At 33.7% G+C, this 23,238-nt stretch overlaps 1 protein-coding gene across 7 annotated transcripts in view; it reads right to left on the bottom strand.

Annotated features, from left to right (window-relative positions):
* The window catches only part of trps1 (trichorhinophalangeal syndrome I), a 137,141-nt gene that overhangs the window by 78,021 nt on the left and 35,882 nt on the right, over nt 1–23,238 (bottom strand). For all 7 annotated transcript variants that reach the window (XM_051137234.1, XM_051137241.1, XM_051137240.1 and 4 more), the window contains 2 exons: nt 16,401–17,485; nt 2,194–2,833 (listed from right to left, as the gene is read on the bottom strand). In XM_051137234.1, the coding sequence (XP_050993191.1) occupies nt 2,194–2,833; nt 16,401–17,485 (1,725 nt within the window). The remainder of the gene's footprint in view (nt 1–2,193; nt 2,834–16,400; nt 17,486–23,238) is intronic.

The raw sequence follows: 23,238 nt of genomic DNA on the forward strand, positions 1-23,238 counted from the left end.
TAAATTGTCAGAGCTGCTTTCACAATGTCATTATACTTAGCATTTGCCATTTATGGTTAAATATGTAATAATGACTGAGCACGCAAACAGAATAATGGCAATACAAGTAAGCAAATATTACGATTACGTCATTAAATACAAAAAAATTCACTTAAATTAATAAGGGAATTTGTAAACGTTAACCTTGAAGCACAAATAAAGACAAACAGTCTAAAAAAATAGATTAAAAAAAAAAGTACACAACAGATGTGAGATATTGCAATGTTTTCAGTGAATGCTGAAAATTCCTTGTAAATCAATGGGATTTTTAAATGCTTTAAAAAAAAAATAGAGAGAGCGTGTCTAATGGTGGAATAATTCATATAGTTCAAATGGAGTTTGCACAATCAGATTAAAGTTATTTAAAAAATTGCTGAGTTAGAACAAACCCTTAACTAGACATTTTTAAATGATATCAATAAGGTGAGGCAAGCGAGATGGATTAGGTAGAGCACTTTTTCCTTACAAGGCCTGTATCGGTCATAATTTCCATCATTGAGGTGTGCAGTGCAATCTTATTTCTAAAAATAAAGGGCACAATGCCAGCTGGCATTTGTCACTCATGGGTAGATGGCTTGTTACCTTGTTTAAACACCCTTTATATCTTTAAATTGGATTTGAGTGTCCACCCAAAATTCAGTTAAACAAAAAAGAAAGTATATGTTCCAGTTTTGTTTTGTTTGTCTCTCAGCGTTGAGGACAATGGTTCTGTTATTGTGTCTGCAGCTCTCTGGATAACTACCTCAATTAGTTTGGCGAGGCTTTTGAGCTGCAGAGGGTCTCTGCACATACTGACTTCATTAAAACCCAAGTAAGGATGATCACACACGGACAGACACACACACAAACAAACAACTTAAGCTTGACAAAGATCCCACCCCAGCAGGCTGCTCAGTATGATAGGCACGGAGAAGCAATTGATAACTTTTCACTGTCATGGACACTGCTTTTCAGTCTTAGGAGAAACCCTGGCAGATGTTCTCAGGTCAGTGTTATTAATACATATCACAATCATTTGTCATGTACATATCCTCATGAAATTATTTGTACAATTTCTTGTACAGAAAACATAACCTGCAATCAAAATACAAAAATATTTTTCTCATATACATAAAATGTTGCTAAAATAATATAAAATTATAACATTTATATTTAAATATTCTACATTATTAAAACATTACTTTAAAATAAAATATTGCATTTAAAAATATAAAAACCCTAAAAAAAAAAAAAAAAACTAGGTGTGCATTTAAAATTAGAGAGCAAGTATAATAATAATAATAATAATAATAATATTTATATAAAATATAATTTAACATAAAATATTACACTATAATATAAATGAAATATATTTACACTTAATAATCAACCATAATAATAATAATAATAATAATAACAATAATAATAATAATTATTATTATTGTTGTTGTTGTTGTTGCTGCTATTATTTATATTTAATATAATAATATTTACATAAAATATTATCCTAAAAATGTAAATATATCTTGCCTTAATAATAAAAAGTATCATCATTATTATTATTATTATTATTATTATTATTATTATTAATACAAAATACAATATTTACATAAAATATTACACTAAAAATATGAGGAAATACATTTTCCCTTAATAATAATAATAATAATACATTATTATTATAAAACATAATATTAACATAAAATTACACTAAAAAAAAAAAACAATATATTTGCACTTAATTATTATTATTGCTGTTGTTATTTATATAAAACAATCATATTTCAATAAAATATTAGATTAAAAATGTAAAAATTGAAATATATTTTCCTTTAATAATAATAATAATAATAATAATAATTATTATTATTATTATTATTATTATTTTTATATAAATTGTATATTATAATTATTTTTCAAATATTTTACTAAAACATTTTTAGCAATATATTATTGTATGTTATTTATTTATTTATTTTATTTATCTGTCTGTCTGTTTGCTTGTGTAGTGAGGCCAGTAAAAATAGCAGAGCAAGAAAAAAAAAAAATCTGACTATGCCACCAGAAAAAAAAAGCTGGTCACATGGCTTATTAACTGAAAAGAAAGTGCATATTTCAAAAAGACAACATAAATAGATGTCCAGACAGAGTAGACAGACATAGAACATCTCTTACCCTTAAGAGCGACTGAGACTCTTCCTTCACGCTTTTGCCCTCAGTAGAAGTTGGGTACTGCTGCCCGGCTTTCTCCACACCGCTCGTCGGCGTTCCTGGCAGGTAGCCCTTAGCGTCTGCGCCTAGGCTGAAGATCAGTCCCGAAGAGTCTCTAAGCATGGTCGCACCCTTCTGCTGCTGCTGGTCTTTTACCCCGGCTGCCACAGCGTTCAGCAGCCCCAGTGTGGCCTGGGGGAACGGGGCTGGGCTTCCTCTAAGCATCTCCCCTGCACGTTCTTTGGGCACCCACACCAGGCTCTGCACGTGTTGCTCCCCACCTCGGACTCCACCGCCAGTCACAGGGCCCAGCGCTTCAACCCAGCCTTTCTCCTTCTCATCCTGGGCCTCACTCTTCACGCCCTCTGAGCCTGGAAGCGGCTCGGCCCCGCTGGCCTCCGGAGTCACCAGGCTATAGAGTTTCATATCACCTTTGCTCTCCTCTTTGATGCGGAGGGTTGAAGGGGCAGAGCAGCCGTTGGCAGGAGCAGAGGCTGGATCCGCAGAGTCCTGGCAGTGGGCGGAGTTAAAGTGGTCCAGCAGCGCCGTGGTGTCCGTGGCAGTGAAGCTACAATGCCGACAACGACAGCAGCCGTGAACTCTCCTGCGAAGAGGATAAGAGACGGTCTCAGCGATCATGATTTTATCATCCTTCATGGATCAAACAGACGTTCCGCATGCTATTTGGCCCCTAGAGAGCCATCTAAAAGACAAAAGACTAATCCACATCCTGAATATGTGTACTTTTTCCTTATCTGACGTCTCTGCCCCCACCGAGCTTGGTCTGAATCTCTGTAATGTTGTGTAATTACAGTTTAGTCAGCTATTTTCGTCTGCATAAAGGCTCTTTGTTCTGTTCCAAATAAAGGAAACAAAGAGCTGCTCCAAACTCTCCGCAAAGGAAAGCTAAATGAACAGTCTGCTAACCTTTAGGTAAATGAATGTGACATTCTCTCCAGAAACACCAATGATTTTCTATAAGCTTGTACTTCCTGTTTGAAATCGACCACTGTCGAAGAAGTCCGGGCGAGTGTACCCCACCCAAAAAACTATGTTTATTTTACATGCATCAGTAGATGTGCTTGGAAAATGGCCATTCATTGATAGGTTTGGCTATTAGTGCAAACTGTACCGCAATGGAGTATTTACACTGAATGAGCGCTTGCAAAAGCAAAACGTTCTTAGCGTTGAACGTTCAAGGGCAAATCTAGTTATTTGCTAAGATCATCTGTAAATTCAATAACAATACTAAAAAAAAACAACACATGCTAACATGCTCATAAAGCATCAGGAATTCAAATGGTTTCTCAAATCTAAGCAGCGTTTCAAGAGCGCTGTTATCAATTGAGTCCAACAGCACTATGATTTTTCACTGGGAACTGGGAATGGAAAAACACAGTGGTTACGCACTACTTGACGCTCTGGCTTCTTTTGGAATTATTTTGGGGGGGGGAAAAAAAATCCAAAAAAATATTCATAAAAAACTGGCAAAAATTTGTCTGCAATTTAAGTTACTTAGTATTAACTTCTTGTTTATAGAACCGCTGTACAAAAAGTGCATTATGCTTCTGCAATATTCCTTAGAGGAATACTTCATCAAAAAAAGAAAATGATCCCATGATTTATGCACCCTCAAGCATCCTAGGTGTATGTTATACAATCATAGTTATATTAAAAAAGTCCTGGCTCTTTCAAGATTTGCAATGGCAGTGAATGGGGTTTAAGATTTTGAAGCCCAAAAAACTGTCTACATCCTATGTCATCCGCTGGAACGCCACTCTTTTGTGAGCATGTACGTCAGTTAGAGTAAACTAGATGACGGTTCATAAAATTGTAAAGTGGATATTTCTTATAAAAATGCATTGATTCACTGCAGAAGGCCTTTATTAACCCATGGAGCCATGTGGAGTACTTTTTATGATGGGTGGATGCACTTTATTGATCTTCAAAATTTCAACAGCCATTCACCAACATTATAAAGCTTGAAAGAGCCATGACATTTCTTTTTATATAACTTGTGTTGTATTCGTCTGAAACATTAAAAAGTCATATACACCTAGGATGGCTTGAGGGTGAGTAAGTTTTATTTTTGGGTAAACTATCCTTTTAAATATAAAATACGACTAAGCCAATAAAAGAAAATACAAATGACTTTAGACAAAGAGTTGAAATTCTGTATATTCGTGCACCTAAAATGAAATCTTACGAATGGTTTTAAAGTTTGTGACAAGAGAATTTTTTTTTTTCCGTTGTTGAAAGAAATTGTTTTTTTCCAGCAGGTACACCGTTGACTGATCAAAAACTGTAAAGACAGTAATAGTAAATATAATGTCACAAAAGATTTCTATTTCAAATAGATGTTCTTTTAGACTTCTATTTATCATACAATTCTCACAAAAAAAAAAAAAAAAAATCAAACATGTTTTCCACAAATATTTATTTGAATTTAATGTTTTGCCACATTTTTTTTTTATTTTTTTTTTAAGAATCAAGGAATTCCGACTTATTATAAATATTACCAAATGTTAGAATTAGACACTTTAACAATCTGCCAATGATAACAGTAAAGAGAAAAGTACGATCTAACCGCTCTGGGAAGGATCGCAAGTAGAAGCTTATATCATTATATGGCTACGCGGCATTCACACAGAATGCACTTTTGTGTTGACAAAGCAAATGCAACATGAGCAGTGGAATAGGAAAAACACACAAGAAGATGGGAGTGAAGTGAACTTCTTTGAACTTGAGCGGCATGTTTTTAGAATGCCGTTTCATGCATAAGATGTTGCAAGAGACGCAAGTGCAACAGTCAAACGAATTCAAGTTTACATAGAAAATGCAATGGAAAAGCAGCGCAATCAAATAAAACAACCTGTTCAGAACAGTGTTGCCTGTGGTTTTCCCGCAAATTTGGGCTACTTTCACACTGTTGCTGTAGGTTGTTTTTCATGTGAGCGGGTTGAAGCAACCACAATAACGTAATATTTACCTGGGCAAGCCCGCCAAAAAAACGTGGTTTTTTTTAACCATCGGGGAACCCGATTTTTTTACCGGGGAGCCCCCTCAAAACAGGATTGGGCTACGTTTTGGCTAGATTTGAGTAGCAATTGGTCGGGTTTTGTTGTGAAAACCTGGCAACCCTGGTTCAGAACTATTACTGTATGTCTGATACTTCATGTTTGCATCAGGATGAGAGGCTCAAATGCTGTTGTTCATTGTTTTTACAGAACATTTATAGTTAATAATATTGAACACGTTATACCTTCAGTCATTTTGAATTTGAATTACCTTGACTCTTGAGGTTTTTTTTAAAGCATTTTTCTCATATTATTTCTTAACATATAATACGTATAAGACAAATTTATACAAGATGTAGTTGTAGTTTATGCACCTTTTCTGCAAAGACATTTAACAAGTAATTTGTTATCACCATGTGTGGTGCACTTGGAATAGAATTTTAAACTAGAGGGTTAATAAAGAAAAAGTTAATGGAATCATATGGTAATTAAATAAATAAATTGCGATTTATATATATTTTTTTACTGTTAAGCATTTTTTAAAATATTATTTTATCTATTTGTGTCAATAGATATCAATTACAATACTTTTTTTTTTAATTTCTCAAAATAAGTTTTTTTTCTTACACAGCCATAAATCTCCACTTCAATAGCACTTACACACACAAAACTTTACATTCTTATTCCTGTCTATATCCTGAAGTTTTTAGAGGGATTTTTATAATTTGCTTTTATTTTATTTTATTACATTTTATTCCCCAAAAAACTGAAAATATATTGTTTTTAGTCTAATTTTCTGAATTCTGGAGTGAAAAACATTTGACTCTAATATGTCAAAAAAATTAAACAAGAATTTTAAAAATGACTTCATCCAGTGTTTAGACTTTTGTAATAGATATTTATGCAAATTAGCACAAATTCCATTAAATAATGCCTCATTTGCATATATAAACTTAACATTTGAGAAAACTTGTAACACAAAAAATGTTTGCAATTATCAGTGTAATCAATCAACTAAGTAAGGTGATAACTACTATATATATTTTTTTACCTTATTCACCTGCAGTGTCTCACCTTAAGCAAAACAACAGGTCACAAATAAAATAACTGATAATTTAGACTTTCACAAATCCAGAACTGTGTCTGGTTAAATGCAATAAATGTAGCATCTAGATGTATTGCTCTCATTCTTCTCTCGCTTTTCATCCATCCCCAGAGCGACACAGATCGTCTTCTCCGGGAAACTAAAGCGGTGTCTGGTGTAATCATAAATGCCCACTAGATTCCTATCCTTCAAGCTGAATCTCAGTGTAAGATTTTCCTTAGATTGGGAAAAGGACAATACAAAAAAACAAAGAAAATCTCAGATCTGTTACCCAGTAAACAGCCTCTCACAATCTGACACTGTATCGAACCGGGATGGATAAAAAGCGAGAGAAGAAGAAAGAGCAAAACAGCTAGATGCCATCGCTGCCCCTCTAGGCACCAAACGAGGGACAGAGTGGAAAAGTGCTTTTCATCATTGCTGCTGCCTGACTTTCCCAGCATGCAGTTCTGTAATTTGTTCCTCTTAGGTACACGAAACCAGGGGCAGATCAAACATTCCAGCGACCAATGAGGTGTGAGAAAGCGTACGTTGCACGTACCCCTGATTACAAACAACACAATGTTTACATCTTAGAAAAAGAAAGCATTCAGTACACGCATTACAAAGTAGTCCAAAAACAACAAAACTGCGCATCTCTTGAGCTATATTTTAGGTAAAAGTCATTTAAGGAAAAACATCTACACATGTAGAAACAAATGAACGTCTGAAGACTATATAAGCTTCCATGAAGTTGTTTTATGAGGACCAGTTACCGTAAGCGACAGACACAGATATATTCAGTTATCATTAATCAGTACCAGACAAAACTAGCTCCCCCCCCCTCACCGCCACCACCAACCAAGTCTCAACTGTTTTCCAACAAAGCATGGGCTGCTTCCAAAACAAATCGTATTCTGTGGTCACTGACACGGAGCATAAATATGTTTGTCAAACCCTGCAACCCAGAACTGATTGTTTTCTGGCACGAGTTCTGTTAACAGTCAAGTTTTTAAACGGACTAGTTGATGTGAAACTTTATTCTAACACGCAATGCCTTCATGAACTTAATCACACAGGTTTATATTTACCTTTCCATTATTTGCTAAAATGTAATGTTATATTTTCTAAAACCTCTAAATAGCGTAATTACTGTATTTTGTATGAACTGTTGTTTATACACTACCAAACAAAAGTTTTTGAACAGTTTTTTTTTTCTTTTTTTAAGAAGTCTCTTCTGCTCAGCAAGCCTGCATTTATTTGATCCAAAGTACAAAAATTACTGTTATGTACTTTAACATAATTTAAAATGTAATTTATTCCTGTGATTAAAGCTCAGTTTTCAGCATCATTACTCCAGTCTTCAGTGTACCATGATTCTTTAGAAAGCATTCTAATATGCTGATTTGCCATTCAAGAAACATTTTTTATTATTATCATTATCAAAACAGTTGAGTACATTTTTTTCAGAATTCTTTGATGAATAGAAAGATCCAAAGATCAGCATTTATCTGAAATAAAAAGCTTTTGTAACATTATACACTATACCATTCAAAAGCTTGGAGTCAGTAAATATACATTTTTTTTTTTTATGAAATACTTTTATTTAAAAAGGATGCTTTAAATTGATCAAAAGTGATAACAACATCTAGACATTTGATAAAAAAAAAGATTTCCATTTCAGATAAATGTTGTTCTTCTGCACTTTCTAATCGTCAAGAAAACCTGAAAAAATTCTACTCAGCTGTTTTTAACATAATAATAATAATAAAAAAATTTGAGCATCAAATCAGAATATTAGAATGATATCTGAAAGAACATGTGACTGGAGTAATGATGCTAAAAATTCAGCTTCGAAATCACAGGAATAAATTACATTTTAAAATATATTCAAATAGAAAATGCTTATTTTAAATAGTAAAAAATATTTCAAAATTGTGCTGTTTTTGCTGTACTTTGGATCAAATAAATGCAGGCTTGGTGAGCAGAAGAGACATTTACATTGGTTACTACAAAAAATACTAAACAGTTTTCAAAATTAACTTTCTCCAAAATTGATTAAAAGTGTTTCTTCCTAAATCATTAGAATTATTTCCGTAAAAGCCTTGTCATGTAAAAGTCATGTAAAAGCCTTGAGTAATGGGTGCTAAAAATTAAACTCTGCCATATTAATAATGTAATAAATTGCATTTTCATATAAATGTAAAAAAAATTCAATTGTACTAATATTTGTATTTCGTTTGCAAGTCTGTTTAATGATTAAATGAAAATGTTTCTACTTCATATTACGATACAGTTGTAACAATACTCTCATTGAAGTTCATTTATATAAAATAAATGTACCTGATTTCTGTAAACATCTGCTAATGTCAATCACACATACAGTGCATTACTACAGTAATTATGACAGTTTCCTTAAATGAGTTTTAATTAAATCGCTGACAGGTTGACACATTTCCTGTGATGCTAAGAAAAACACATTAAGGCCATTAACGAACTAAAGTGTTAATCCCAGCTGCATCTGCTTGATAATGAGGTACATGTAGCACTACTGAAAACCACAAGTGAGGCAGGAAATACTATAAAATTAGATGAATACATTCAAGCTGATGCTCAAGTTGTGACGCAAAGAACACACAAACATTTTTTTGGGTTAAAAATGAACAAAATGTTCAGATGATCTTCTTGCCTTACCCTGATTTACAACGGTAAGCTTATAATAATTATTTATAATTTAAGCTGTCGGGTCAGATTTTGTGGGATATGTCAGTCTTACGTCATTCGTCTTTGCACGATTACGTCACACTGGGAGGTGTGTTAATAGTTCTGACAGCTTCTAACCATAACTAATAAGCCATATTATTAGCAATGCATCATTCAAAAAAGACAACCATCTGTTGCTAAAACAAAACAAAAAAAAATCTTTACAAGAATAAAGAAAAGTGACAGAGCCTGTAACACAACTCATCATCGGACTGGCATTTCAGAGACAGTGACAACTTCATAGTGATAGTGAGAAGGCCTCAAAGAATTTAAATCAGCCTGGAGTTGGCCTTTTCTTGCTGCCTTTTGTCCTTGATTCCCAACTCTAAAAAAGCAGGTAGCAAAAGCTTTTGAGTTCAAAACCGTAGCAAGCAGTGATGGGAATAACTAAAATACTATAGTTTATTATGCGCAGTGTACCTGTGTTTGACGAACCGTAAACTCTAGTGTGAAGGCACACGACTAGCTGTTGCTTTGTCTCACACACACGCAAAGAAAGATACAGAGCGAGAGAGTATATACCATCCAGAATGGACACGCTACATGTAAATGATATTCTTTGCTGTATTTTCCAGTCAAAATTACGGAGTTCGTTTGGAACTACTCAGCTTTTAAGAACTGCTGGTTTTTCCGGTAGTAGGCAGAACTAATGCACAAACGGCAAACTCATTTCAGCAAATCAGTTTGAGCGAATGCAGACAACGTGATTAAAATTCATGAACCCAGCGTCTCATTAACACTGCATTTTATATTGTCGTTAGTAGTAGAATTCATAGTAGTTTTGTTATTTTATCAGTATTATTTTTAGTTTTTTCCCTTTTTTTTATAGAAACACTAAATGACAAACAATATCTTACGCACTGCCAGCAGATCTAAGTTCAGTCGACATGACAAATATGCATTCATACATGCTTATGCTAATTACTAATGCTCTAATTACAAAAGTTTAATGCTAAATTATTATAATATCATATGTGACCCTGGACCACAAAACCAGTCTAAAGTCGCTGGGGTATATTTGTAGCAATAGCCAAAAATTCATTGTATGGGTCAAAATTATAGATTTTTCTTTTATGCCAAAAATCATTAGGAAATTAAGTAAAGCTCATGTTCCATGAAGATATTTTGTAAATTTCCTACTGTAAATATATCAAAACTTAATTTTTGATTAGTTTAATTTAATTAACTTAATTTGGACAACTTTAAAGGCAATTTTCTCAATATTTTGATGTTTTCGCACCCTCAGATTCCATATACTGAAATAGTTGTATCTCGGCCAAATATTGTTCTATCCTAACAAACCATACATCAATGGAAAACTTATTTACTCAGCTTTCAGATGATGTGTAAAGCTTAATTTCGAAAAATTGACACTTATGACTGGTTTTGTGGTCCAAGGTCACATATTAGAATGCTTGACTGACTGATGCTAAGTGTACTTTTAGATATTTAATATTAGTCTGGTGAATAAACAAGAAAAAAAAAAAATGTACTGATGGCGATTCTATAGCCAAGGTGTTCGTAGAAGGTTGACAATATTTACAATTATTTATTAAATTTGATAGATGTCTCTCACATTGTTCCACAGCAACATTTAAATTGGGGACATCCAAGTTATTTGACACATGTGAGCATTTTTTTTTTTTTAAGGTAACACAATAGTTACTTTTCCTGATAATTAGTTACTTTTATAATGATGTAATGATGTAACTCAACTACATTTTTAAAGTAACATGCCCAACACTGGTAGCAACGAAATATTAGTCTGGTGAATAAACAAGAAGAAAAAAAATTACTAGCCGATGGCGATTCTATTGCCAAGGTGTTTGTAGAAGGTTGACAACATTAACAAAAATTTACTGAATTTGATAGATGTCTCTCACATTGTTCCACAGCCACATTAAAATAATGTAGATTACTGTACAATGTTTAATAATAATAATAATAATAATAATAATAATAATAACACAATAGTTACTTTTCCTGGTAATTACTTTTATAATGATGTTTACTCAGTTACTAACTTAGTTACTAATTGTGAGAAGTAACTAGTAACTATAACTAATTACTTTTTTAAAGTAACATGCCCAACACTGGTAGCAAGGTAGAGAATTTGTCTTTCCATCCCTCTCAAACTGATGCAGAGCAGTAATCACTGTATAAGGGGTCAGCATTCATCTGCACGGCCAGCAAAAATCAAGTAATCATTTAAAACCGTATGAGCACAAGTGAGATTATGTACCAAACAAAATTTAACGCTACCTACCTCCTACACTATAATTTCCTCAAAGCTTTCAATTTAATTGCAATCACAGGTAATAAACTTTTTTCCAGTTTCATTTTGCAAAGCATCAAAACAACATCATCGATTTTAGAAGGGAAATACTTGAAAAAAAATGAAAAAACAGATGAGAACCTATATCGATGTCAATAACGGTACTGAGTGGCGGTAATTTGCGCTTGTGAAAATGAAGCCCTTTAGCTATGCACCAGCACACCCGCTCAATACTACCATCTTACAGCACATGGAGCAAAGCAAAAGCTTTACCGACACCATCCTCGTGACATTACACAGGAAATGGAAAAATGGGTACATCGCGACCTGCCGCTTAACTGACTGGGTGACAGAAAATTAGTTGGAGAAAAGTGGGGGAGTTAAACATTTAAACTAGGAGCCCTCATTACAAAAAAAAACAGAGAAAGTCTATAACAAGCATATCCAAAATCCAGTGTAGTATATTCTCACCATTTCAGCTTTTGCACGTAAAAGGTCTCCCTTTTCCGAATTGGAGGGCAGCGTGATATATTGAGTGTGCACTGGATCGGGTGGGCACGAGGTGTGGGAGACTGCTGCATCAATATCAGGTTCACGTTCACAGTGGGTGGGTTGCTGTTTGGAGACTAGAGGGCAGGATTCTGCTCATAAATCTACACTATAGCGAGGTATTCAGGAGAGACGTATATGCATACTGGAAATATTATGTATCGGTGATTCCTTAGACCACACAATCATGTGCACGCACACATAGAGGTCCGAACGCTTCCACATAATGAAACCGGACACCATGACACAGATGTTCATACAACACCATAGAGGAGACACAATGCTGAAAACATGCATGCAGTAGCCTTCAAGTGTACTTCAAGTGTACACAATATTCTCATGCTGCCCGTAAGCCTGCTGAGAAAAAAAAAAAAAAAAAAAAAGGGAAAAGGAGTTTAAAAACAAAATATGACATGCACATTCTCGATAGTGCGCACACACACTCTGTACAGTCTGAGCTGAGAAGCAGGAGCTCTCCAGGGAGGCCATACAGGTCTGATTTCGGCTCTCTCCTCGCCGGGTTCCAGGCTGTGGGCTCTGAATACAAACAGCGCCTTATTCAGAAAGGCCGCACGCACAGGCTGAAAACACTCTGCTCCACGTCCACCTGAAACAACCAGCCCCGGGCAGCTGGATCATGATGGACGTCACTCAAGGCTCAAACGCACAAAAAGCTTCACACATGTTCCCTAGGGGACAGGTGGGTGTATGAGGTCTTAAAATTCAGAGTTTCCTGACGAGAGCGCCAACTTGACAAATGATTCCCTCGGCAAGATCTTTGACAAGTCAGATTAGATCGTTGATCATTTAACAACACGTGAAGCTGGGCAATTACTGAAGAAGTTTAAATAGTAGAAAAACTGTCTGTCGTGCAGTTATGTGCAACTTCTTTGTGCTACGACTATGGTGTATGCGTTAGCTTAATCATGTAGACTAAATTGTGAATGGGTTTGAAATCTGGTTTCCTAAAAAATAAAAATAATAAAATATTGAAACAAATTAATTTTTATGACATTCAGTTCCATTGACTTCTAGAACAGCTGCATTCCTTCACAGATGTGAACGGAACACATAATAAAATATGCCGTACATACATCAGAGCCAACTTGACTGTTGTTGTGGGTTCATTTTTCTCAGTCTTGCACAAGAATCAATCAACTTGAACATGCGATTAATTGATTCCTGCATGCGTGTGTGCATTTATTTATATTTATATTTATATGTATATATGTATATACATATATACACACATATACACAAATTCAGTTAGGGGAAAAAAACAGCTACATTGCTAGATGCTGTAAATATGAATGGGTGATTACCTTATTTTTCCAGATTCATTTTTAGGATTGATTTCTGATGTTTTTACTGTTCTGCTGCCTGAATCCTGGAATGATCTGTTCATTTGCAACAGGTTGCTCAGAGTAATGAATGGAATAAGAATTCCCATCATTTTTAATAAAAAGAATCATTAAATAAAATTTAGTATGACAGCATAATAATGTCACAATAAAATAAAACAGAATCAAGAATACAGTCATAATATTATGAGAATATGTAAGAAATAAAATTTATTGCGGAGAAAAATTCTGAAAGACATATTTCAGTTTGTCTCTTCTCCATTACTGATGTTACATTCCATATGACTTCACTCTCATAATATTACAACTGTAATCTCATAATGTTTTTTTGGCACTAAAACGCTATCATAGTTTAGGAACCATAACTGCTAAATGGAACTGGCACCAGAATTGTTAAACACATTTTTAATAAATACTTACAAAATCCAAATTCTTTAATAAATAAAATTCAAATTCTTTACATATTTATTTATTTTTTTTTTTTTACAGTTTAATTTTATAAGCATAAAATACTTATAAATACACAACCAGTCAATAGTTTTTGAACAGTAAGATTTTTTATGTTTTTAAATAAGTCTCTTCTGTTCAACGAGCCTGCATTTATTTGATTCAGAATACAGTATTGTGAAATGTTTTTGGAAAGAAATTCTAGAAATAAATACTTTTATTTAGCAAGGATGCTTCAAATGGATCAAAAGTGATGATAAACACATTTATAATGTTACAAAAAAAATTATATTTCAGATAAATGCTGTTCTTCTGAACTTTCTATTCATCAAAGAAACCTGAATTTTATTTATTTTTATTTTTTTTAGAATGATTTCTGAAGGATCATGTGGCTGGAGTAATGATGCTAAAAAAAATCAGCTTTGAATAAACTACATTTTAAAATATTTTCAAACAGAAAAGTTATTTTATATGGTAAAAATATTTCAAAATTGTACTATTTTTGCTGTACTTTGGATCAAACAAATGCAGGCTTAGTGGGACTTCTTTAAAAACATTAGAAATCTTACTGTTCAAAAACTTTTGACTGGTAGTGTACAACATCTATTGTACATGCAAGATAATGCCGATTTGTATTAAAGGTTTGTTACTGGCTTCATTCTGCCATGTAAACATCAGTAGTAAAAGTGCTCAGAAGAAGTTCCTGCACATAATATGGCACAATATACTATAATATCAAACATATGTGGCATTGAGGTGGTTTGGTGTATTTACACAACACTTATATTAGATTTAGCAAAGTGCCTTTCTGTTCTCTTTCTACTGTGCCAAACTCAAGCGGACATATGGATTTCAGTGGTGCAGTAAACTCATTTTTATCAATAAATTCAAACCAGCACATGTAGACATGCCTGTAAACTCTGGCAGAAAATGGAGAGTAATTGAGATCTTATGTGAAGGTAAAGCAGAGCCATACTCATCCGCGCCGTACTTACTACACAGCTGGTGAAAGAAAGAATATGGAAAGGTATAATAGTTTCCCACATGTACACACTTAACGGACATATGCACACGCACACATACGCAAGCAAACAAACGCTAAAGTGCACACATTTACATGCGCACCTGGCCTCAAGACAAGCTAAATCAAAACCAATGAGGGACTGCTGTAGGAAAAGTTACTGCCTGACGTTTAGCATTTTCAGTTTATTCAGCTGTGCTGCTCGACTTCAAGTTAAGCACAAAAAAGAAAAAGAAAAAAGGAAAACCTGTTACCTATCAGTATGAAAGCAAAACCGCCAACACAGAAACAAATGTGTAACACAAGCTTTCTGGCTGTAATCAACAGCTGCTTTCACTGTCAATGCTATGCCTTTTGCTACAATAATAATAATAAAAAAATGTAAATATTAAATATATCAGTGTTATTTTAGTCAATGAGATAGTATTATGATTTTCATTGATATTTTGATATTTTCACTTCAAACTTTTAACAGGTTTTTGTAATTGTTAGTAGTTTGTTTTTATACATTTTTATTTTAGTTTTAGTTTTAGTTAAATTAAACTTTTACTTAACTAAACCTAAACTTTTAGTACTTTAAACTAAAACAAACTGAATAAAAAATGATAAATGTTTATTATATTTAGTACTATTTACATAAATAAAAATGTTTATTGTATAAGAGTGAAATATAATATATTATATATTATATTATATTATATTATGTTGTATAATATTGTTGTATATTGTCATTATATTATATTATATTATGTTGTATAATATGTTGTATATTACATTATATTATGTTATATGATCTTGTATAACATTATATTATATTATGTCGTATAATATAATATTATATTACATTAAATTATATTGTATAATATTATTTAGTATATTATATATTGTATTATTTTGTAAACAAACTTTTAGTACTTTGAAGCATATTGAAAAAAAAAAGAGAAATGCTCATAATGTTTAGAAATATTTACATAAATAAAAATTAATTTTACTGTATAACCACAAAATATGTTATATTATGTTGTATAATATAATATTATATTATAATACATTATATTATATTGTATAATATTATTTGTATATTATATTATATTATGTTGTAAAATTAAACCATTACTACTTTAAAATAAAGCAAACTGAATAAAAAATGATAAATGCTTGTAATATTTAGTATATTTACATAAATAAAAATTAATTTTATTGTGTAAGCATAAAATATATTATACTATATTACATTATGTTGTATACTATTATTGTATAGTATATTATATTATATGTTGCATAAAATTATGTTGTATATTATATTATATTATATTATATTATATTATATTATATTATATTATACTATTATATTATGTAAACAAAACATCACATAAACAAAATATTTTAAAGAAAAAATATTACATTTAGTAACATAACATTTATGTATTTAATGAACTTATTTGAAGTTATGCAATCCAATACTAAATGATAACTTTTTTTTTTTATACACAGCTCACTTCTAAGACACCTAGATATGGTTCAGGTCACTCCGTAATTGAAGTCTACACCTCCTGAACAAGCCCAAACGATACAGGATAAGTCACACATCACACAAAAACATTACTAAATCCCGTAAGGATGCTCAAAAAAGTGATTTGTTATGCGATTTTACCTGTAGTGACGAAAGATCTCCTCCTCCACTTCAGTGAAGAAATGGCACTTAGTGCAGGCGTACTCTCCAGGATGGTCCCGCCCTGGCCCTGCGTCCCCTGATCCCTCCTCCTCTGGTTTGACTTCCAGTAAGGTGTGTGAGGTGTGGGTGCTGTCATAGTGCAAGAGAAGCAAGTCAATATCAGTGGAGGTGAACGGGCACTGGTCACACTGATGGGTGACAGACGCTCGGGGAGCTGGCGGGGATGGGGTAGTGGTCCCTCCGGCTGTTAGCTGCAGCAGAAGTAGAGCACAGTGCGAGCAGGAGCTCTTCCGGCAAGCGAATGGATAGGAAATCTCCCCCAGGTGCTTCTCAGGAGTGCAGAGCCCACGGGGACAGAAGGGGCAATGTTTGATGGTGCACTTGTGAATGCTGTGAGCCCGTTGGTAGTGATGCAAAAGTGGAGCCACGACGATGACGTCCGGACCGTGAGTCATGGAGTAACGGAAGTCGCAGAACTGACAGTTGTAACTGGTTACTACCGTCTCTGGGTCGCCCGTTGCTCCAGTCTTCTCCTTTTTACGTAACTGGGAGTCTCCGTCACGGGCCTTTCTGTCCCGTTCTCCTGGACTTCCCTCCCTGATGGCCGCCTGGCCGTGTCTCTTCTCATAGTGCTCCAGAAGCCTAGAAGCACTGCTGGCTTCGCAACTAAAACTGCAGTACTTGCACCAATAATACGCTGCAGGGGCATCACCTCCAGTGTGGCTAGGGGAGTCTGACGCCCTGATTGGTACAGAGTACCCAGCCACAGAGTCATCTTCAGCCCTCACCGCCACCCGATCGGCCCACTTCCCTTGCTCATCCGCCCCAATGCGTGGTACGCAGTTCCCCTTCCGTTCAGTTGAGGACTTCTCCTCCAGGTTAGGATTGGACGGAGGTGGACTCTTCATCTTGTTGGGGTGGGTGGCCAGGAAATGCTGCTCGAGGTCTACAGAGGAGCTTCCCATGTAGGTGAAGTTGCAGAACTTGCAGCGGAAGTACTTGGTGTTGCCCTGACAGTCCTGCGTCTTCCTCCCGATTCCGATGAAGGTGCCGGCTAACGTTACCTGCGAGAGCAGGGAAGTCGAGGGGGGAATGGATGACAAAGAAAGAAAATGAGATAAAGGGAAAGAACAATCATCCATGAGTTACAGAGCATTACAGAGAAATAGAAGTCTGATATAATAAGACAGACAACAGACTTTCAATAACCCTCCCAATCTCGAAGACGAGGCTGGAGTTATCACCACACAAAGGCAAATCACATTTTATGTTCTTATTACTTCTCAGCACTGAGAATGCGAAAATCCTTCAGTGAGCAGATGGGAACATGTGAAACCTGTAGAGGAGTGGAAGAATAAAGCAACCAAGCATGCAGAGACAAAAAATAATCAATCTTTTTTGATTATTAATATCCAGGTATAACTTCAGTTCTGATACTTTGAAATTTACACTGTGGATTTCAAACGAAAGATAATATTTGTGTCAGTCACTAAATTAACTAATACAAATATTTCTTACAGGAGAAGTTCACTTACAGAACAAAACTTTACAGATAATGTACTCACCGCCTTGTTATCCAAAATGTTCATGTCTTTCTTTCTTCAGTCGTAAAGAAATTATGTTTTTTTGAGGAAAACATTTCAGGAATTATCTCCATATAGTGGACTTCTATGGTGCTCACGAGTTTGAACTTCCAAAATGCAGTTTAAATGCAGCTTTAAAGGGCTATAAATGATCCCAGCCAAGGAAGAAGGGTCTTATCTAGTGAAACGATCAGTCATTTTCTAAAAAAATTGATAATTTATATACTTTTTAACCTCAAATGCACATCTTGTCTAGCTCTGCGTAAACTCTGTATTCCGGTTCAAGACAGTTAGGGTATGTCAAAAAAAACTACCATCTCATTATCTCCTCTAACTTTAAAATCATCCTACATCGCTGCAAAAGTACCGACCGAGTGTTTACAAACTGAATGTGCAAAGAAGATCAAATGTTCTTACAAAAAAATATAAAACAGCGATGTAGAAGTTGGAGAAGAAAATGAGACACAGAGTTCAAGCAGAGCTAGACAAGACGAGCGTTTGAGGTAGATAAGTTCTTTCTTTCTCGGCTGGGATCATTCAGAGCCTTTTGAAGCTGCATTTAAACTGCATTTTGAAAGTTCAAACTCGTGGGCACCATAGAAGTCCACTATATGGAGAGAAATCTGGAAATGTTTTCCTCAAAAAACAATTATTTACGACTGAAGAAAGAAAGACATGAATATCTTTATTATCTGTAAATATTTGTTCTGGAAGTGAACAGCTTCTTTAAATCAGTGTAACTGCATGTATATTAAAATACAGACATGCAGATCTACAGCTTAAGATGCAATAGATGTCTGGGCAATAGACAAGCATATGGAATATTTAGCTGGCAGTTCCAGAGCCAAAAGAGAGTGTGAGTGGGAGGTCTTGAGCTTCATACGCACTGTGGGGAATTCAACGTCATGCTCCAGACAAAACACTCAAGGAATGTCACAGCACAGACAGAGCTGTTCCCCTGAGCAGCCCCTGGGCTGTATGTTGAAGCGATGATTAAATAAACACCCACTGCTTAGTGTAATATGTGCCTTATTATAACACTTACACATGCATATTACAAATACAAAGTGGAGCAATATGAAGTCTCAGCTGGTTGCTCTATATCACCTGTTTTCCAGGATTTGCATTTAAGAAGAGTGCTTGTGATACGGACCACGTAAATCTTTCTTAAATAGATTTTGGTAACACTTTACAATGTGTTATTTGCTTACATTAGTTAATGTATTAACTAACATTAACACACAATGAACAATACATTACATTATTTATTAATCTTTGTTAATGTAAGGTAATAAAAATACAGTTGTTCATTGTTTGTTCAAGTTAGTTGACAGTGAATTAACTAATGTTAAACACAACTGATTTACATGAAATGTTGAAAGTAAGATTAACTAAGATTAATAAATGCTGTAGAAGTATTGTTCATTTTTAGTTCATGTTGTTAACTAATGTTATGTTAAATAATGAAACCTTATTGTAAAGTGTTATCAAGACTTTGCTTTACTATGGTTAGAAAGAAAGAAAGAAAGAAAGATAAAGAAAGAAAGAAAGAAAGAAAGAAAGAAAGAAAGAAAGAAAGAAAGAAAGAAAGATCCTCCATGACAAGATCGCAACTACGGTGACAGAAAAAAATGAATGTGATGTGAATCAAATTAAGTACAAGTATTATTTATTGTTAATTATTCAATAAATTTATTATCAGTGCTGGAAACAGTTGTGTCACTTAACATTTTTTTGGAAGCTGTGATACTTTTTATTCATTTATTTAAAATAGAAATCTTTTCTAACAATATACACTACTGTTCAAAAGTGTGGGGTCAGTACATTTTTATTCTTTCTTTTTTTTAAAGAAATATATATATTTTTATATAATATTTATATTTTTTATTTTAACAAATTAAAATTATTATCCAAGGATATGTTCAATTAATAAAAAATGATAACATAGATTTATATTGTTAGAAAAATATATATATTTTGAATAAATGCTGAAAAAGAATCAAAGGTTCCAAAAAAATGTTTGGCAGCACAACTGTTTTCAACATTGATAATTCTAATAATAAATAAGCATATTAGAATGATTTCTGAAGGATCGTGTGACACTTAACAGCTGATAAAAATTCAGCTTAAAATTATAAATTATATTTAAGTATATTAAAATAAAAAAAACTTTTATATTGTACTAACATTTTGCAGTATTATTGTGTTTTCTGTATCTTTGATCAATCTTGATGAGCATAAAAGACTTCTTTAAAAAACATTACAAGTCTTATTGATCCCAAACTATTTATGTATATCCTCTCAACACGTCTACTGAAATCAAATGATCAATATAAATATGAATATATAAATATTCCATATACAATAACTAAATATTTAATAAACAAAAAAAAATTATGTATTTTGATTACTAAACAAACAAACACAAGCGAACAGTTACATCAGTGATTTAGCAATAATTAAAAATCATTACATCTGGCTGGCAAACTGGGCAAGTCCTGCACTAAAGCTAAACGCTTCCAAACTTGGCTCATTTTGCAGAAAACGAATGTAAATATGCCGCTTAAACTGTAAACATGACATTGTTGAAGTGAAGAGTGAAAGCGTGCTGAAAGTTAGGCAGATAAATGACTATGACATCTGTTCATTACCCATCGTTTAAAATAAATCGACTCCTGTGTTTTCGCTGGCTCCCCTCACCAGCTTCCCTACGCTCTTTTTCCCCCCTTTTTTCATTGGGAAAATGAGAAATCGCAGTCGTCGATATTACTGCATGGAAAATTCCACTAGGAATGAATTCTGAATAGACTCATTATTCAATCTTTTTTTTTCCTAAGAATTTATGCGGTATTACGACAATTTGTAGACAGGCTGATGTTGAATTGAAAAAGATCGTGGCCGGTGTTATTAGAAGAAAAAAAAGCATCAGGTACTGTGCTGTGTGCTTGCTTGATTGAGTACACGCACATGTGCAAAGCAGGCAACTGTTCATAATAGTCCATTTAAACATGATACACCGAGGCTAGCGCTATGATAAATCAGCCAAAAGTCACAAAACAAAGCCAAATACAGTGCGCCAGCATGATCCAGACTAATCTACTTCACATTTTTTGTTTGTTTGTTTTTAGAAATCACAAATCACCAAGGTGATATGACAAATGACGCCTGCGTTTCAATTTGAATGAGCTGCCTGATTGCTTATTCATGACATTATTTTAGAGCAAACGCATGAACAAATAGAGACTCTATGAGGGCTAGACAAAATTTCGGAATTAATGCAGCCAATGTTCATCAGCGTGCGAGTTTCTGCGCGTGCATGACTTTGCATGAATCATGTACGGTTACCATCCGTCTAGTGGTTTTACTTCTGTGACATAAATTTTAAATTTCACAGTTGCATGTGCATGCATCATTTTTAAGCCTTAATGACCCATGGGTCTGACTACAGCACTGCCCCAAAACTATAAGGCCATCTTGCTTTCTAAATAGGTGGCTGCCTTCTAAGGCGGCATCTTAACTGAAACGGGCCCTCATAAGTCACTGATTTGGAACACTTTAGGAAGCAACTCCATGGATCATTACATAGCATTTCACAGATTTCAACACAGGTGAATAAGCATAAATACACATATCACATGTACACTACCATTCAAAAGCTTGGGGTTGGTAAGACTTTTTAATGCTTTTGAAAAAAGTCTCTTATGCTCACCAAAGCTACATTTACGTTTTTTAAAAATACAGTAAAATATTAATATTTTGAAATATTTTTTCTGTTTTAATACATATTTAAAATGCAATTTATTCCTGTGATGGCAATTAGGGCTGCATGATAAATCAATAACAATAATCTCACAATATAAATGTCCATGTTTATGCGGCAAAGGCGGAACGAAAGAGCGCTAGTCATTTAAAGCACGCCACACGTACCGTCAGAAACGTGGGTATTTGTGTCGAATTTTAATATATGTTTTTAATGTAGATGTGTATTAAGTGTATTGAAGTGTATTGAGTAATGGAATATAATTACAGTAGTTTTTGTGATTAAGCTATATCTTGTATGTATTAAATGTATTAGACTACTGTTTTTTATACAAATACCCAGAATTTGTATAATAACCATATTATAGTTTTACCATGGTATTGAGGTACTATTTGTGGTTTTAACTGTTATCCTCATGATCTAAATGTATGCTACTATGAAAGACCACAAAAAAAACGATTACCCGTAAGTCAATTCAATTCAACCAAAAAAAATGAGGTTGCTACAATTTTTACAGATATTACTGATTTTGATAATGAACATAAACCTGCATCCTAACTCAAGCTAGCTACTATCAAATGTGTATTTCTAAGACATTATCAGGCAACACAAACCTGTTTCTTGATTTGAAATAATATTACTCATTAAAACTACAGAACTAAAAAAATATATATATTTTTTCCTATTAAGATATTTATTTTGTTAAGGAAATATGACTGGAAAAAGTGTAAAGAATTCAAAAATGTGAAGTGTTTGTCATGTTCTGACCATAAAGGATAGTTTAAAGCCATAATTAACCCTCTGTTTTTTTCTGGGTTTAACTTTCACATTGTAGCAAAAATCTGCCTTTAAACTTGAAAGAAACAAAAATTTGACATTTATTGTGATAAACATTGATATCGACTGATATGAAAAATTATCGTGATAATTTTTTGGCCATATCACCCACCCCTAATGGCAATGCTAAATTTTCAGCAGCTATTAATGATTATCACAACATGATCTGTCAGATATCACTCTAATATGATGATTCGGTACTAAAGAAGCATTTCTTTTGCTTAATATTTTTTGGTTTTTAGGATTTTTTTGATGAACAGAATGCTCACAAGGACATCATTTATTTGAAACTTTCACATTTTTTTTACGTTACAGTCTTTAACTGTACAGAACAAAAATTCAATTCCAACACGGTGTAGTTCAGAGATTTTTTTTTGTATAATTTCAGTATATAAAAAAACTAAAATATTTTAATTTTTTATAAAAAGTTTTAACTATTCTGTTTTTTTAATGTTTTTTTTATATTTATTAGTATTTGTATTACTCATCATAGTGAATAATACAAATACTAATATGTTAATTTAGGGGTGTGTGAAGTACCGGTAGAAATTTGTCAACTGGTAGAGATTTTAAACTGCCGTCTCTATCGCGGTTACATGCTCATGTTGCTGTGCTATGTGGTCATGAAAACAGCGTT

The sequence above is a fragment of the Labeo rohita genome, chromosome 19 (genome assembly GCF_022985175.1).
Source record: "Labeo rohita strain BAU-BD-2019 chromosome 19, IGBB_LRoh.1.0, whole genome shotgun sequence".
Lineage (NCBI taxonomy): Eukaryota > Metazoa > Chordata > Actinopteri > Cypriniformes > Cyprinidae > Labeo > Labeo rohita.